This window comes from Oscarella lobularis, chromosome 11, assembly GCF_947507565.1.
Source record: "Oscarella lobularis chromosome 11, ooOscLobu1.1, whole genome shotgun sequence".
Taxonomy (NCBI): domain Eukaryota; kingdom Metazoa; phylum Porifera; class Homoscleromorpha; order Homosclerophorida; family Oscarellidae; genus Oscarella; species Oscarella lobularis.
In genome coordinates, this window is record NC_089185.1 from 1,972,484 (window position 1) to 1,985,963 (window position 13,480).

Genomic DNA, 13,480 nt, shown 5'->3' on the forward strand with positions numbered 1-13,480 from the left:
AGAACGTTCATCAGCTTCAGGCCTTCCCGTAGTTGATCTAATTCAGCCTTCACGCAAAGAACAGCAAAGTGAAGGAGGCAATGGCAAAGGGATTCTTTTTTTAATAGCGATGCATGACAAGACGTCATGGAAACCGGCATCTAAACGGCGTTGACCAGATCACTGTCGAGCTCTTCAAAAAGCTTCTGTAGTTCTGCGTCAGTAGTTGAATTCCCGATCTAAAACAGACTGTTTTTATAAAAAATGTTCTGAAGTACAGTGCTTCTTACCATAAATTTCCAATCTGCTAGCGCGCGCTTAAAAGGTGCGTCATTCAAATTCTGTTCGCGTAATTTTTTTCATACTTTTTACAGTGGAACCTCGGTTAGCGGCCACCTTGTTAGGACGGCCACCTTATTAATCAGGCCGCTATGTTTCAGTCCCGGACGTCGCGCGCACAGTACAGCGGTCTTCATGTTCTAATAGTACGGCCACCTCTCTATTGCCTTGAGCGGTCACAAATTTTACGCTTTCTTTAATGACAGACCCTCTTTATTACGGCCAATGTGAATGTCAAAACGCAACGGTAATGCAGTTTGTTGTAATTTAGTTAAAAGCTTTCTTATTTTTTAACGTGGGTCTTCCTACCTTTGAACTTGTAAATGCATGGTACTTCTACCCCGAGGCCTTGTCCTCTGTTGATGCGTCGACCAGTGACAGTACACTCCGCCTCGTTTCCTTCTTACGAGAGAAAGTGAAAAACAACTCGGCTCAGTGCACGAGGCACGTATCCGACGTCTTCGTCCTTAGTGATAGCGACAGCGTAGTTGTCTTTGGCATTTCGTGGCTCTTGTTTGAGGGAAAGCACTTGCCCCACGAACGGGGTCCATACGATGTGATAGACGTGGCCATACGAATGTAGGATCTCATTTCGTGAGTATCTTGCTGAGTATCAAGCTGTCCTTCGCTCATTGTCCTCGTGTTCTTGAAGAGATTGTGCGCACGCTCTATTCGCTGCACAAGATGGCTTCCCGCTCAGTTAAAACGACTCGCAAAGAGCTCACCCTCAAGGAGAGAGTGGATGTAGTAGAGTATGCAAGAAAACATCCTCGAGAAGGGTCCCGAAAGTTGAGTGAAGTTTTTAAATGCGGAAGAACGCAGATCCAGTCTATCGTCAAAAACCGAGAAAAATTCTACAAGATTTTCAGGCAAACGAGCGGTCCTCAAGAAAGCGCAAACGAGAATCCGACCTGAGCGACGCAGTCTATCGTTGGTTCACGATGGCAAGACAACGCGACATTCCGGTCACCGGGCCTATGCTCCAAGAAGAAGCTCTAAAAATAGCAGAGGTGTTAGTCAACAGAGAATTTAAAGCTTCTAATGGATGGCTCAACAATAAAAAGAGGCACAACATTGGGCAGTTCGTGGTTAGTGGTGAATCCGCTGATGTCTCCGAAGACGTTGTCGTAGCCTGGCTCGACAGGCTTCGGTCGCTTCTCAGCGGCTAAAAAATGAATGAAATTTGGAATGCCGACGAAACGGGCTGCTTTTTCAGAGCTCTTCCAGAGAGAACTCTTGCTCAAAGAGGTCGCGCATGTAAAGGCGGCAGAAAATCTAAAGAGCGCGTTACAATTCTTTTTGCTGCTAATGCTGCAGGAGAGAAAAAAGCTTCCTCTTGTAATCGGTCGTGCACAAAATCCAAGGTGCTTCAAAGGGGTCAAAGATCCGAAATTGCCATGTGGGATTCCCTACAGATCAAACGCTAAAGCCTGGATGAATAGAACAATATGGACTGAATGGCTGACGCAGTGGAACGCTCAGTTGGCTGCAAAAGGGGAGAAAATTTTGCTACTCTTAGATAATGCTTCTCCACATGATCCTGTTCTGAAAGAAAGACTGACTAATATCACTCTTATCTACCTTCCTAAAAACTCAACATCACGGCTGCAGCCCTTAGATGCCGGAATTATAAAGAATTTCAAGGTGAAGTATCGTCAACTTTTACTAAAGCACGTGCTTGCACTGATTGACTCAACGGACTCATCGGCTTCTTCCATCTCAAAACAAGTAGATGTATTGACTGCAACTCGCTGGGCTAAAAACGCTTGGTCACTTGTCAAGGACAGCACAATTGTCAACTGCTTCAAGCACTGCGGCGTTCCACCTTCAGACGTGGAGACAGACGATCCTTTCGCTGACCTTGTAGATGAAGAAACTGAACAGCTAGCGTCGCTGCAAGAATTGGTTTGTCGAACTGATCCAACAGTGTTTAGCGTCGAGTACGTTCAAAGTGACGGCGTCCTTTCTGCTTACGCAACGATCGAGGACAGTGGCGATTGGAGGCCGAATCTTAGAGCTCTTGCACTAGAAAATGATGCTAAAAGAGCTGTTTCAGAAGTGATAGAAGCAGATTCTGAAGCAGATTCAGAAGAAGCTGAAGACGAAGTGGTTATAGAAGAAAAATCCACAATTACATCGTACGCCCACGCGATTTTGCTTACTGAGGAACAAGTTCATTTTCCTCTAAAGAAAGGAGAAGAAGTTGCTAGTAATGCCGCATTTGATCTTGCAACGGCACTAAAGGATGCCAAATGGCGAGCTCAGTCTTCCGAAGTTCAAACAAAGGTCACCGAATACTTCAAAAAACTTTAGTTCTGACGTAAAGCATACTGCTTTGAGAAACTGCTGTTGTCCTGTAACTAGTAACCCAGTTTTATCCACGTTGCATCTGACATTGTCACATTATCAGTTATTACATATGATATTCATTAGCTCTAACGCGCGCATACAAGTCGTTCTGATAAAGCGGCCGCGATTTTTCGGCCCAGAGGTGGCCGCATTAAAGAGGTTCCACTGTAGTCACTTTTTTATTGCCTGCCTGCTTCTTCTACCGTACTATTTAAGAAAAATACATTTTACCTTTTTTCAAAATGGCCAGATAATCTTCGGAGTCCAGTCTCATCAAAAAACGCTGTTTTTAGTGTCTAAGACGATCTTGCACGGATAACTTCCTTAACAGCTTTTGTAGGGGAAGCATCTAACTTTTCATTGTGGCGTTTTTGTTCAACTCTTTTCTAACTCCTCCTTCCCTCCCTCCCTCCCTCCCTCTCCCTCCCTCCCAAGTACGAGAGAATCGCCTCGTCTATCGATGAAGGAAATCTTTTTCACATCGTCTAAGGGTCGCGATTTGACCCAATACACTGAAGCGTCCCAAACTTCGTCTTCTGTAAACGGCAGCTCTTCATAATCCGAGTCCTGACCGGAAGGTGACTCTGGACAAAGAGGAGGTGGAGGCGGAGGAGGAGATGGAGCGTCTCGTGCAGATGTGGGAGTTTCCTCGATGTCATCGTGGGAGAGAGACGCTGATCCGGTCTGTCCCGACAAAAGGGATAGTCGTTCATTCACATCGCGTCCGCGTTTAGCGTAGAGAGATTTCAGCTGTCGCTTTGAACTTTTTCGGCCATCCCTTCGAAAGAACCAGAAATAGGTAAAGCGCGCAGGCCATCGCTTGGCAACGGGACGCCGTGCCTAACGGTCAGTTGAGCTAATCCAATTATACATCACGTCACATGATGCCGCGAATCCCTCCCATTGGCTACGAAGAGGACTATGTTCTGCGACTACGAGAAGGACGTCACTAAGTAGATTAGGGCCTCCCCACTCCTGCGGTCGTTTCGGGGACCCCGTACGACCTTCCGTTGCTTTGCTAGCGCACTTTAAGGGATTGGAAGTTTATGGTGAGAAGCACTGCACGACTTATTTCATAGACAGCGCTGGGCAAAAAGCGAAAACCAGCTCCTTCGTGCGCTAAACTGGCCGCAAAAGTTTTTTCAATGACAGCAAAATAACGGCCCTGCATAAGAAGCTTGAATTATTATGAAGAATAAGCTATTGGGTAATTATTTTACAAGAAGTGCCTTGGAGTCTTGACGCGGTCGCATGCGGTTGCAGAAGCCAGCAAAATTGTGATCCATAATAGCAAGAGAAAGTCGGCGCCCAAATTGTCGGATGGAAACACCTGAATCAACCGCTGTTTCGCCAACAAATTGAATCCGATTATGCACGTCTATAAACAAAAATGAATTTGAAGGCCTGACTTACTTTCATTGGACGAAGAGGGTTTTACTTTTTCTTGGAGAAAAAATAACATGCGTCTTCCAACGGGTGGGAAGCCCGAACGTACACGTTTGCGACATTTTCCCCGTCGTCTTCGCATGTCTGAAGAAGCGACTTCTGATGGTTCGCTATGGTTTTCAGGTCCGCAAAACCTCGTTTACTAACAGCATTACAAAATTAACTGCATGAAAAGCACTCAATTACGCAATGCTCTTACACTGACGAGACTTGGTTCAAGTGCACTTCATTCAATGGCCTCTGCTGAAGCGACACATTTTCGCTCTCGTTCGCTCTCTGCTTAGCTTACTTCAGTGATAGCCATTATTACAGAAGCATTTTTCCTCATCTGCCACTTTTAAATTGATTTTGATAGATTTGGGAATTACGTCTGCCAAGGGCTTTACATTCATTCGCCGGAATTTTTGTCGGATCTTCGCGCTTAATTCTGTTGAACAGCTCGATATCGTGGTTCCGCTAGTTGAAGTAGCCCAGAAAATAGGGTTACTACGGAGTTCAAGCCGTCATATTACTTGAAACTGGTTGTGTCATTGACAGCAACATCTTTCAAATGCCGCGCCTGTGACAGGAAGGAGAGGTTCTCGACAGATACCAACAGCGAGGATTACAAACGCTTGCTGGAGAGCCACTCGCCGAACTGCAGAAGGAACTTCTGCCGGTCGGCTAATGCGATGGAGGCAGAAGGTACCATTGTATTTTTTGAACGTTCAATCCCAAAGTACTTCTGGTCACCCACGACTACCTGTAGAGAATCGATGTGATATGATCATTATTATGAACACATGCCGACCTGCGGAGAGCTGTCACTCTTGTTCGTGTCTGCACAAAACCTTTCAAGAGTTGCTATGTACTGTCCGTCGACGCTTCGTCGATGTCTAAGATTTCCAGAGCAGCAACGCGGGACTTTTCACGGCAATTTTCAGCTGACTTCTTCAAGAAGGCAAAATACTCAAGAGTATCTGCCATGAAATCCACCACAAAAGTTATGGCTTTATCAGCCATAGCCTTATCCTCATCCATGCTCGGTAATATATTATCGTCAGGTACCAGCAGAGAGCGAGGTCTCTGCAGTGTTGAATTATAGCAATTTTTACACCTGAATTTTCCAGATATACCTAGGAGCATGCCGCAACGGAATAAGTAGCCGTGTAGTCAAATTAAGAATTTTGCTTTGTGAGTCTAAAGAACGAAGGAACCGATGCAATCTCCACCACTATGAGCATACGCGCCATCTTGGGCGAAGGGTCACGTGACGACTTTGTCCACGATCTCCTCCGCCGTTTCGCGTCGGAAGCCGATTTTCGACGAATTTTCGAGCTCTGCGAAAAAATCAAGACAATGTTACGGGCTTTTTTCGCGTCGGGGCCCCTTTCGGAAATCGTCGTTTTTCCACCGATTCGGGCGACGTTTCGCTTCGATCAAAGTTGCGAGGGCCGTTATTCGACGCCGCGAAGCGTTTTCGATCGTCGAATCGCGCCGAAAACGCCCGCGAACCCCCGTTTTCGAAGATTCTCGCTATCGATCGATTTCGAAACGCGCGCGGACGACTTTCTCGACGACGGGGTCGCACATTTACGTCTTCCTGAGCACGCTTCCACTTTCGATCGTTATCGAGGCCCCTTTTTAGGCATCGGCGTATTTCTCGAAAACGAAGCGTCCCGCTCACTTGGCGATTTTTCGACGTCCACTTCGTCTAATCTTCTGTCGCCTTCGATCGTTTCGTTGCAAAGACCGCTTCGAAGCTTTTTCCGCCATCTTGCATTCCGTGGCGCATACGGGTCACAGCCATTGTCGTTTCGTCTCCGTCTCGGCTCCTGTCTGCGCCTTCTCCCATTTTTTCGCAAAGTTCTTAAACGAGCGCCGTGACAACTAAACGTGAGTCACATTTCCTTTCCGCATTCCCATTCTAACTTCGCGACATATGAATCCGCCGTGCATATGCCATGTACTGCGCGACGACGACATCGATTCCCTCTGCACTTTTCCTTCCCCTCCCCCTCGCACTGGGATTTCTCACTCTTCCCACCGCAGACGATCGCTAAAAACCCGTTCACGAAGCCAATTTTGCGCTGTCAGGAGGATACGCCCCTGTTTACGCAACACCCTTCGATCCGTTTTCGCGTCCCCATTTCGCTTCGCCTTCAAGCACGTCGCTGTCGCGTACGAAGACGAACGCGAACACCCCACTGCGAAGCTAATTTCCCGCTCATTTCATCGCCATCGAAGGGGATCCGCCCATATTTACACAACTGTCCATCATCTTCCGCGTTCACCTTTCGCCTCGCACTCCAACATTTCGCTATAGCGAACGAAAACATTACGGATAACAAAATTACGCTTCTGTTTCCAATTATCCTTGCGTCTTTAGATCTTGAACCGCGCTTTTATTTACTCAACTGTCGTCGATCCTTCGTTGTCACAATTTTTCAGGCAAAGCTCCTAATTTACCCTTTTTACTTCATCCTATAAGTACTTACGCTTCTGTCTCTCCTACAGCTATAGCTCAACATAGTGCCTCCGCTTCACCGACGACTTCAACCTCCGTTTCACCCAATGCTCACTCTTCTCCGCTCAAGCATTTCTCTTGCATAAGCGACATATACGACTCCACCGTCGGTAACGTCACAATTTAAATTTGTTGTTTTGTTATGAGACCTAATGTCTACACGCACACCCAGGTTACTTTGGGACGTTCCACGCAAAGATTGACGTTCTATCCGATCTGACCCTTGCGGAAAGCGGATCACAGTTTTTCCACGGATACGCCAAAGACGAATCTGGTCGTATTCGATTCATCTCTTTTTATCCGCGCAAGCGAGACAAGTTGGTCGACGCTGTTAATCGAAACGAAGCCGTCTCCTTCTCCAATGCGCTTCTCAAGAGGAACACCTACACAAACACGATGGAAGCAAAACTGACTGAGAGAACGTCCATCCTCAGATCTCCGCAGAAGATGAACGTCCGTACCCACACGGATGCAACTCCGCAAATCCCATTGGAGATTCTCTTGAAGGACCTGCAGAAGCAAGTTCCCGGCCAAATGGTTGACTTTGCGGCCAAAGTCCTAGATGTTTCTGACGTTACGTATTCACGAAAAGATCATACCACCCCGATACGGAAAGTTGGAATCTCCGACGAGTCCGCGTCGGCTACTGCTACTCTCTGGGGAAACTTCACCAGTCAAGTACAAATGGGCCGTTCGTACGCTTTTCGTTTGGCCGTCAAAAGCGGTCTTGATGACGACATGGTTCTCTATACCTCGAAAAACGGATGCGAAATTAAACCAGTTCAGGACATCGGAGAAGTCGCACCGTTGACGCACTTCAAAAAAGAAACGCACAACCTCTTCAAGAATGCGACCGTGATTGGGGTGAATAATTTCAAGTCCTACTACGCGTGCACCGCCTGCGATAACGGTGAAGCCTTTCTCATTGAACCAACGGAACCCTATGTTCGATGCAACTCCTGTGGGAACTCTTCTCATGTCCGACACTCTTCCCGTGAAATCTCGGCTTATCTCACTCTCCAGAACGACGACTCCGTCAGAGTTCAACTGACCGCTACGTCTACGACCATTTCAAAGATGGCGCGCAAACCAATCTGCGATATAACGCAATACACTCTCCTTGACGTTCCAAAGTTCAATGTGGAATATTCGCGTTATCAGTCTATAGTTGACGTCTCCTATCCTCAAGAAACTTCCTCTCCTAAGCGACATGCCAGACGCAACCTCTCCGAAGAAATGGCTTCGGAAGGCCAACAATCCCCTCTGCAAATCAACAATGCTTGCAATCAAGAAACATTGCAAACAACAACGAACGATGATGAGGCCGACGGCGAGCGCGAAGACACTCTTTCGGATCTTTCCACAACTCTTCCAACCAGACAACAGTCGGCGCTTTCTTCTCGAAAGTCACCTTCGCGCCGTCGACAAACCACCCATCGTCGTTCCGCTTCCGTTCTTCAACTTGACGCTCCTTCTGTTTTTCCAAAGTGACGTAACTCTACAACACAAAAAACAACGTAGTTTCTTTAAACGCCAAAACGTTTTGGCCCTCTTGGCCCATCTAATTTGAACTTTTTTGGACCGTTGGCCATTTCTTGCATCTACGTTTTCTCCTAAAAGGAACTTTTTCTGGTAGTTACCTTAAACGCCACGTTTGGCCTTTTGGCCTCAATCTTCGACTTTTCATCCTGTTTTAATTAAATAAAGTAAAAATGCGTCCTGCTACACTTTTTTCGATACACGAACAACGAACCTACGCTAGGCCGGATGATAACGCCCCTAAGACAAAATATTTAAGCCCGGCTTCAGCGCCGTATGCACTATCTCTTTTTAATGCGGTTAAAACAAATAAGGATAAAGTTTGTAATTCAATGGCCAAATAAACAGAAAGTCAATTAATTGATGAAACTAAAAGCACAGATCCCAATGTTACAATTCCACAAAGAAGTACCAATACTTTGAAACTCTTACCCAAGCAAGTGAAACCACGTGCCCTATCGCTACCTGTCAAAAAAAATTCCGCACAACGGGCAAAGCCGGGTACTCACCTTAGCGGGAGTGGGTCTTGCTCCCCAAAGCGTACCGAGGGCGGGTCAACAAATACGATTTAGGTTCCAGGAGCGCAGACATAATGGTAGTGTCGGAAGTAACACGGAAAGTTACGCCTTTCCAAGTGTCTGCCACAGGGTTCATCGAAAACCTTAGAATCTCCTGCTCCCGACCCGGGCGAAGCCGGGTAGTCAGCTAGTTATATACCTATTAACGCGGTGACCAGATTCGCTACCTTGACGTTCGTGGTGAACCCCCCCGAACAAATTGAAGTTGTCGTACACCCAGAGGCATTGACGGCCCTCAAACTGCTTCAATCTGTCCGGATCATCTGCGATAGTCTGGAGACGCCGCCACGCCTGTCGGTACGACATGCAGATGCCCATATGATTGAGATGTGTCAAGACGTCCTTGCTGTTTCCCTTGGCAATCAGCTTGAAGGTGGTAAGAAGCTGCATTCCGCTTGCACGAGGATCTCTCTGCTTCAGAAGTACTGATTCAGCTACTGCGGTTTTCATTCTGACAGAGTCCTCAGCTTCCTCACGACGATCACCGGAACTAATGAGCTTTTGCAAGAGGAGGTAAAGATGGGGACTGTGGGTTTTCAAGCAGTCGTCAATGCCGCGGAAGGAGAACTGATGAAGTTCTGGAGGACTGACCGGCCCAACAAGCAAAGGCGAATAGCGACACATCACTACTTTCTCAATTTCACTCGTAAGGACATCAGCAACCCCTGTCCCAGTCGATGTCCGTTTCTCCCGCAGGAGGTGGTGCGATTGCTTGAGCGGTTTCGTCAGGCATAATTCGAGTCAGATCTTTGTAAACGGAGCATTTCTGACTGTAGCTTCTGCATGGCCTTGTTCCAGGGAATGCTTCAGTAACAATCCTGTTCACCTCTATCTGACTGATTTCGCAGTCGTAACGGCTCACAAGGAGCCTAGAAAACGACGTTTTGCTGAACTCGAAAGGTCACACGCACCCAACTGAACATACCAAGCGGCACGTTCGGCGCGAAAATCTTCTGAAAGTGCATATCTTTGAGCCATTTCTGAGTAAGTAGACCTGTATAACGTGCTAGATGTACGCGAGTCGAACGTACGTCTGCCTGAGACGCCCCATCGGAAGGTGGCGAACGTGAGTCAGAAAAGTGACACGAAGGCAAAGGCGACAGGGTTTGTAATTCGGCATGAACGCGCGATTCCTTATAAGGCAATCACGTGGAAAGGTAGGGGGTCACGAGGGGTAGTATGCGCCCAAACCTCTCTCCGCGCCCACTAGCGAAAGCGGAGACGAGGCCTGGGTACGAGGCTACAAGAATATCACATGCCATCTTTCACGTTGTCCATGACATCATCGACTTTTTCCAACAGAGAGCTGCTCGAACAGTGCTCGGAAGGGCTCACTCAAAATTCCGTACGCTAATAAGCAATATATCTTATGCATTTATTCTAACCTCACGTGTTTAAAACAAATCCTTTCACAACACTCTTTGGAGCCCGGTCCCAAAAGTCATGCATCGGGGACCAAAACTAATCAAACTGGCTGCAGCGTCGCTCAATCACGGAAACGGAGCATTGTTTCGACCAATAGATGTCATGGACACTCCCGCCGGAAGCCACTCTGTAAAAGCGTACGCCGAAATTGATCGTGCGCGAGAGACATCTGCCATCATAAAGAAAACTGAGTGGTCTAAAAAGGCCATGTCCCTTCGAAGAACAGAAAGAAGAAAAAAACTCCTAACAGCGGAAGAACGAAGGGACCACGTACCTGGCGGGAGGGTTCGGCGGCGAGACAGGAGCGACATCTCAATCGAAATCAAAGCGACAAAAAGAAATAAAAAAAGGAATGAAAGACGGACGATGAACAGGAACGAGGAGAATACTAAGAAGAGAGACCGACGAGGAAAAGAATGGAGAGCGTAGGACAACGGGAAATGACAGAAGCGGAAGAGCAATGGGTAGCGATGGAATTAGCAGAAGAAGAAGAGGAAGGACATAAGCGACGACGAAAGCGACGACGATGGCGACGACGTCAGCGACGTCGACAGCGACGACGAATGCTTTGACGACGACGACAGAGAAGCATAGGGTCAGGAGGTGTAGGGTCAAGATATGTCAGGTATGCGTAAGGTAGTATGGGATAAATAAGCCCATGGCATGATATCTGTCACGTGCCCGGTGTTCGCAGACTCAACGCGTTTAAAACGGAGTGTTCGACGCAGTTGTGCGCACGAAAGGCTTTGAAAGAGATCCAGCATGCCTCGTGAGTTCCCTTTTTTGTGAGTCAGTGCATGCATTGGGCTGCTGCGATATGCCCAACTTTCGAAGCTCACGCGCATGTCCGAAAACGATGGAGTAGGTATTTTTCGTGCAAGTTTTTGAGAATTTTACGCGATTTCGCGTCCCAGCGCGCATACGATCGCGACCGTTTGCGCGATTGTGCCCGAAATCGCTTCGCATGAGAGAAATCTTGCACGAAAAATACTTACATCGACTATTTTAATCGTCATTGCTGCGATCGACGCGAAACCGCAGCGGATTCGGCTTCGTCGCGAAGCGTTAGTGCTATGAAACAACGTAATGATTACGTAGCTAGAAGGCGTGACAAGTCTCTAAATTAGACAAGCAGCGCCTTCTCCTAGTAACAGTTGGTATGCCCCGAGGTTGGGATTCTGGAACGTTATTCCCTTAATTCCTAGTCCCGCTTCACAGAGATGAAACGATTCCTTGGATATCCATCTCGTTTGGCTGGAACTTGCAAGGCAAACGAAGATGTGGGTCCACGATCTTTGCGACCGAATTCTGCTTGAACTTGTAGATCATGTCGAATGACTTCTGCTTGAACTTGTGGTCGATCTGCGATGAGGTGACCACGAACTCGTCCGATCACGAGAACGAGTGTATAGCCGATTTAATTCGTCGCGGCGCGACTGCGATTCGGTTTGACGCTGGCTCGGATTGGACACCAACTCAATGGCTTCGCTGCACAACTGACGTATGCTCGTAGAAGGCGTCGATCGGGAAGAATACCGTGGAGTAGGAAAAGGAAATCCTGCTGCGCTCGCGATGTGAGCCTCTTGGCAAACGGTGTAGCGCCGATTTCGCCAGGAATCGTCCGGTGGCAGAAATACATTGCTTTCGATCGCGACGGCTCGAAAAGAGCTTTGTGATTGGAACTTCAGCCCAACAGCATCAGGAAAGTAAGCCTAAGCGCGTTCCGGTTGACGAATGGGGTCCCCAAATATTCTCTTACCTTCAAAGTCTCCGATTTAACTTTTTCGTCTTCCCTATTGGGAATTTGAAGTTCCTGTGTACCGTCAGTGACGTTAAGGTGGCAGTAGGGGTAAAAACTAGCCTCGGTTCCAGACCCTCTCTCCCCCGGATGTTACCGATCCTTGGAGAGAAGGTCTGGTACGGTACTGCCCTTTAACACCTGTAACTCCGCCTATTATGAAGTATGGGAACAGTATGGCCGACCGACTTGTAAATCCTCCGTTCGCACTCATCTCGCCCTCAGAAGCTATCCTCGATCTTCCGATCTGTGTTTGCCGCTTACACTGTTTAGTATAAGACGCTGCTATCCGATCGAGGTCCCTTTCAGCATCAACCCCTTGTCCGGGATCTTTTACGTCGCCTAGGAAATATTCGCCGATGGGCTCTCATTCTCAGACTGTTCGATCTTCTGTCTTTCATGCCACATGCGTTAGTTGGTAAGCCTGTCTCTTCCTGGTCGAATATCGCCAATTTTCGTCGATATCGCAGGCTACAGTCGAAGCCCTCACTGTCCCCAGGAAGTATCGTTACTCCTGCGGCTTTACTGGCCTTCGCAAACGTCTGTTCTTGGCGCAGGCTTCGATGCAATGTCGGCGATCGAGCTCGGTCTCCTGATCGGCGCGCATTTGGCAGTAGCGTCCGTAGACGGCGAAGGAGGAAAAGAACGGAGTCGGCGGGAGCTGGGCAACTTGTATATGTCTATGAAGGACTTTCTGTTGCTCAGAGGACCGTGAACGCAGAAGAGGAATTCGTCGTTGACAGAGTGTACTTGGAAAATGTTCTTCATAAGCTCAACAGTCTTGAATCAGCGCTCCAGGAGCAGAGGGGCACTTCCGCAAAGTTGAACGCTCGTTTGGAACAGCTGCAGCAGTCGAAAGCTATTGAACATGGTGAACTGAGTAGAGCCGTGGAGGATATCTCGAGTCTTCGGAGTCAAATATATTCCGATAAAGTCGAACTTTGGTCTAGTGTTCGGTCGGCCTCCCAGTTTGAGCTTGCAAACATTCGACGTGATCATCGTTCCTTAGAGCAAGAGATAAATTCAGTACTGCACACGTTTTCGATTTCGTCGTTGTACGATACTGTCAGCAAAGCAGCTCCTAGATTAAGCCAACTGATCCAAAGTCTTGAAGTTCCCGCAGAGAAGGATGCGCTTCTGCACAGTGTGCGCGGTACAACCGTCATGGCGATCTTAGCACGTCGAGGAGACAACCGTTTTCAAGGTCTTCAGCTTGTTATCAGTCTCATGTTGTTTGCTCGTGCAGTTGGTAGGAATGTGATTACAAGTCTCAATCACATAGGAGTGGCAATGAGCTATACGCCAACTTTAGACTGGCTGCGTAAGGCTGCTGATGACGTCTCACGGTCTGTTAACTTCAGAGAAGGTCGTTGGATGCTCGTTTTTGACAACGTCAACTTCCAAAAAAAAAATCCGTCATGAGAGACAGGATCACCATACACAATCTTGGAACTTCACCAGTCGAATGGCAATAAAAGTCAAGCACATGCCTCCTCATGACCTCTTGGTCAAAGGAAACAA

The 13,480-nt window shown here is 47.7% G+C and overlaps 2 protein-coding genes across 2 annotated transcripts; both read left to right on the top strand.

Moving 5' to 3' along the window:
- The first annotated feature begins 1,752 nt into the window (after positions 1–1,752).
- Positions 1,753–2,631, top strand: LOC136193042 (tigger transposable element-derived protein 6-like). The gene has a single exon (XM_065981832.1). It carries the CDS (start codon positions 1,753–1,755, stop codon positions 2,629–2,631), a length of 879 nt encoding a protein of 292 aa, XP_065837904.1.
- A 3,992-nt stretch (positions 2,632–6,623) lies between these two features.
- Positions 6,624–8,183, top strand: LOC136192581 (uncharacterized). The gene is made up of 2 exons (XM_065981229.1): positions 6,624–6,729; positions 6,792–8,183. Exon 2 carries the CDS (start codon positions 7,016–7,018, stop codon positions 8,108–8,110), a length of 1,095 nt encoding a protein of 364 aa, XP_065837301.1. The 5' UTR covers positions 6,624–6,729; positions 6,792–7,015; the 3' UTR covers positions 8,111–8,183.
- The last annotated feature ends 5,297 nt before the right edge of the window (positions 8,184–13,480 follow it).

What these genes read in the sequence shown, in the direction of transcription:
- LOC136193042 (XM_065981832.1), top strand. Translation starts at nt 1,753, where the DNA reads ATGAATAGAACAATATGGACTGAATGGCTGACGCAGTGGAACGCTCAG.
- LOC136192581 (XM_065981229.1), top strand. Translation starts at nt 7,016, where the DNA reads ATGGAAGCAAAACTGACTGAGAGAACGTCCATCCTCAGATCTCCGCAG.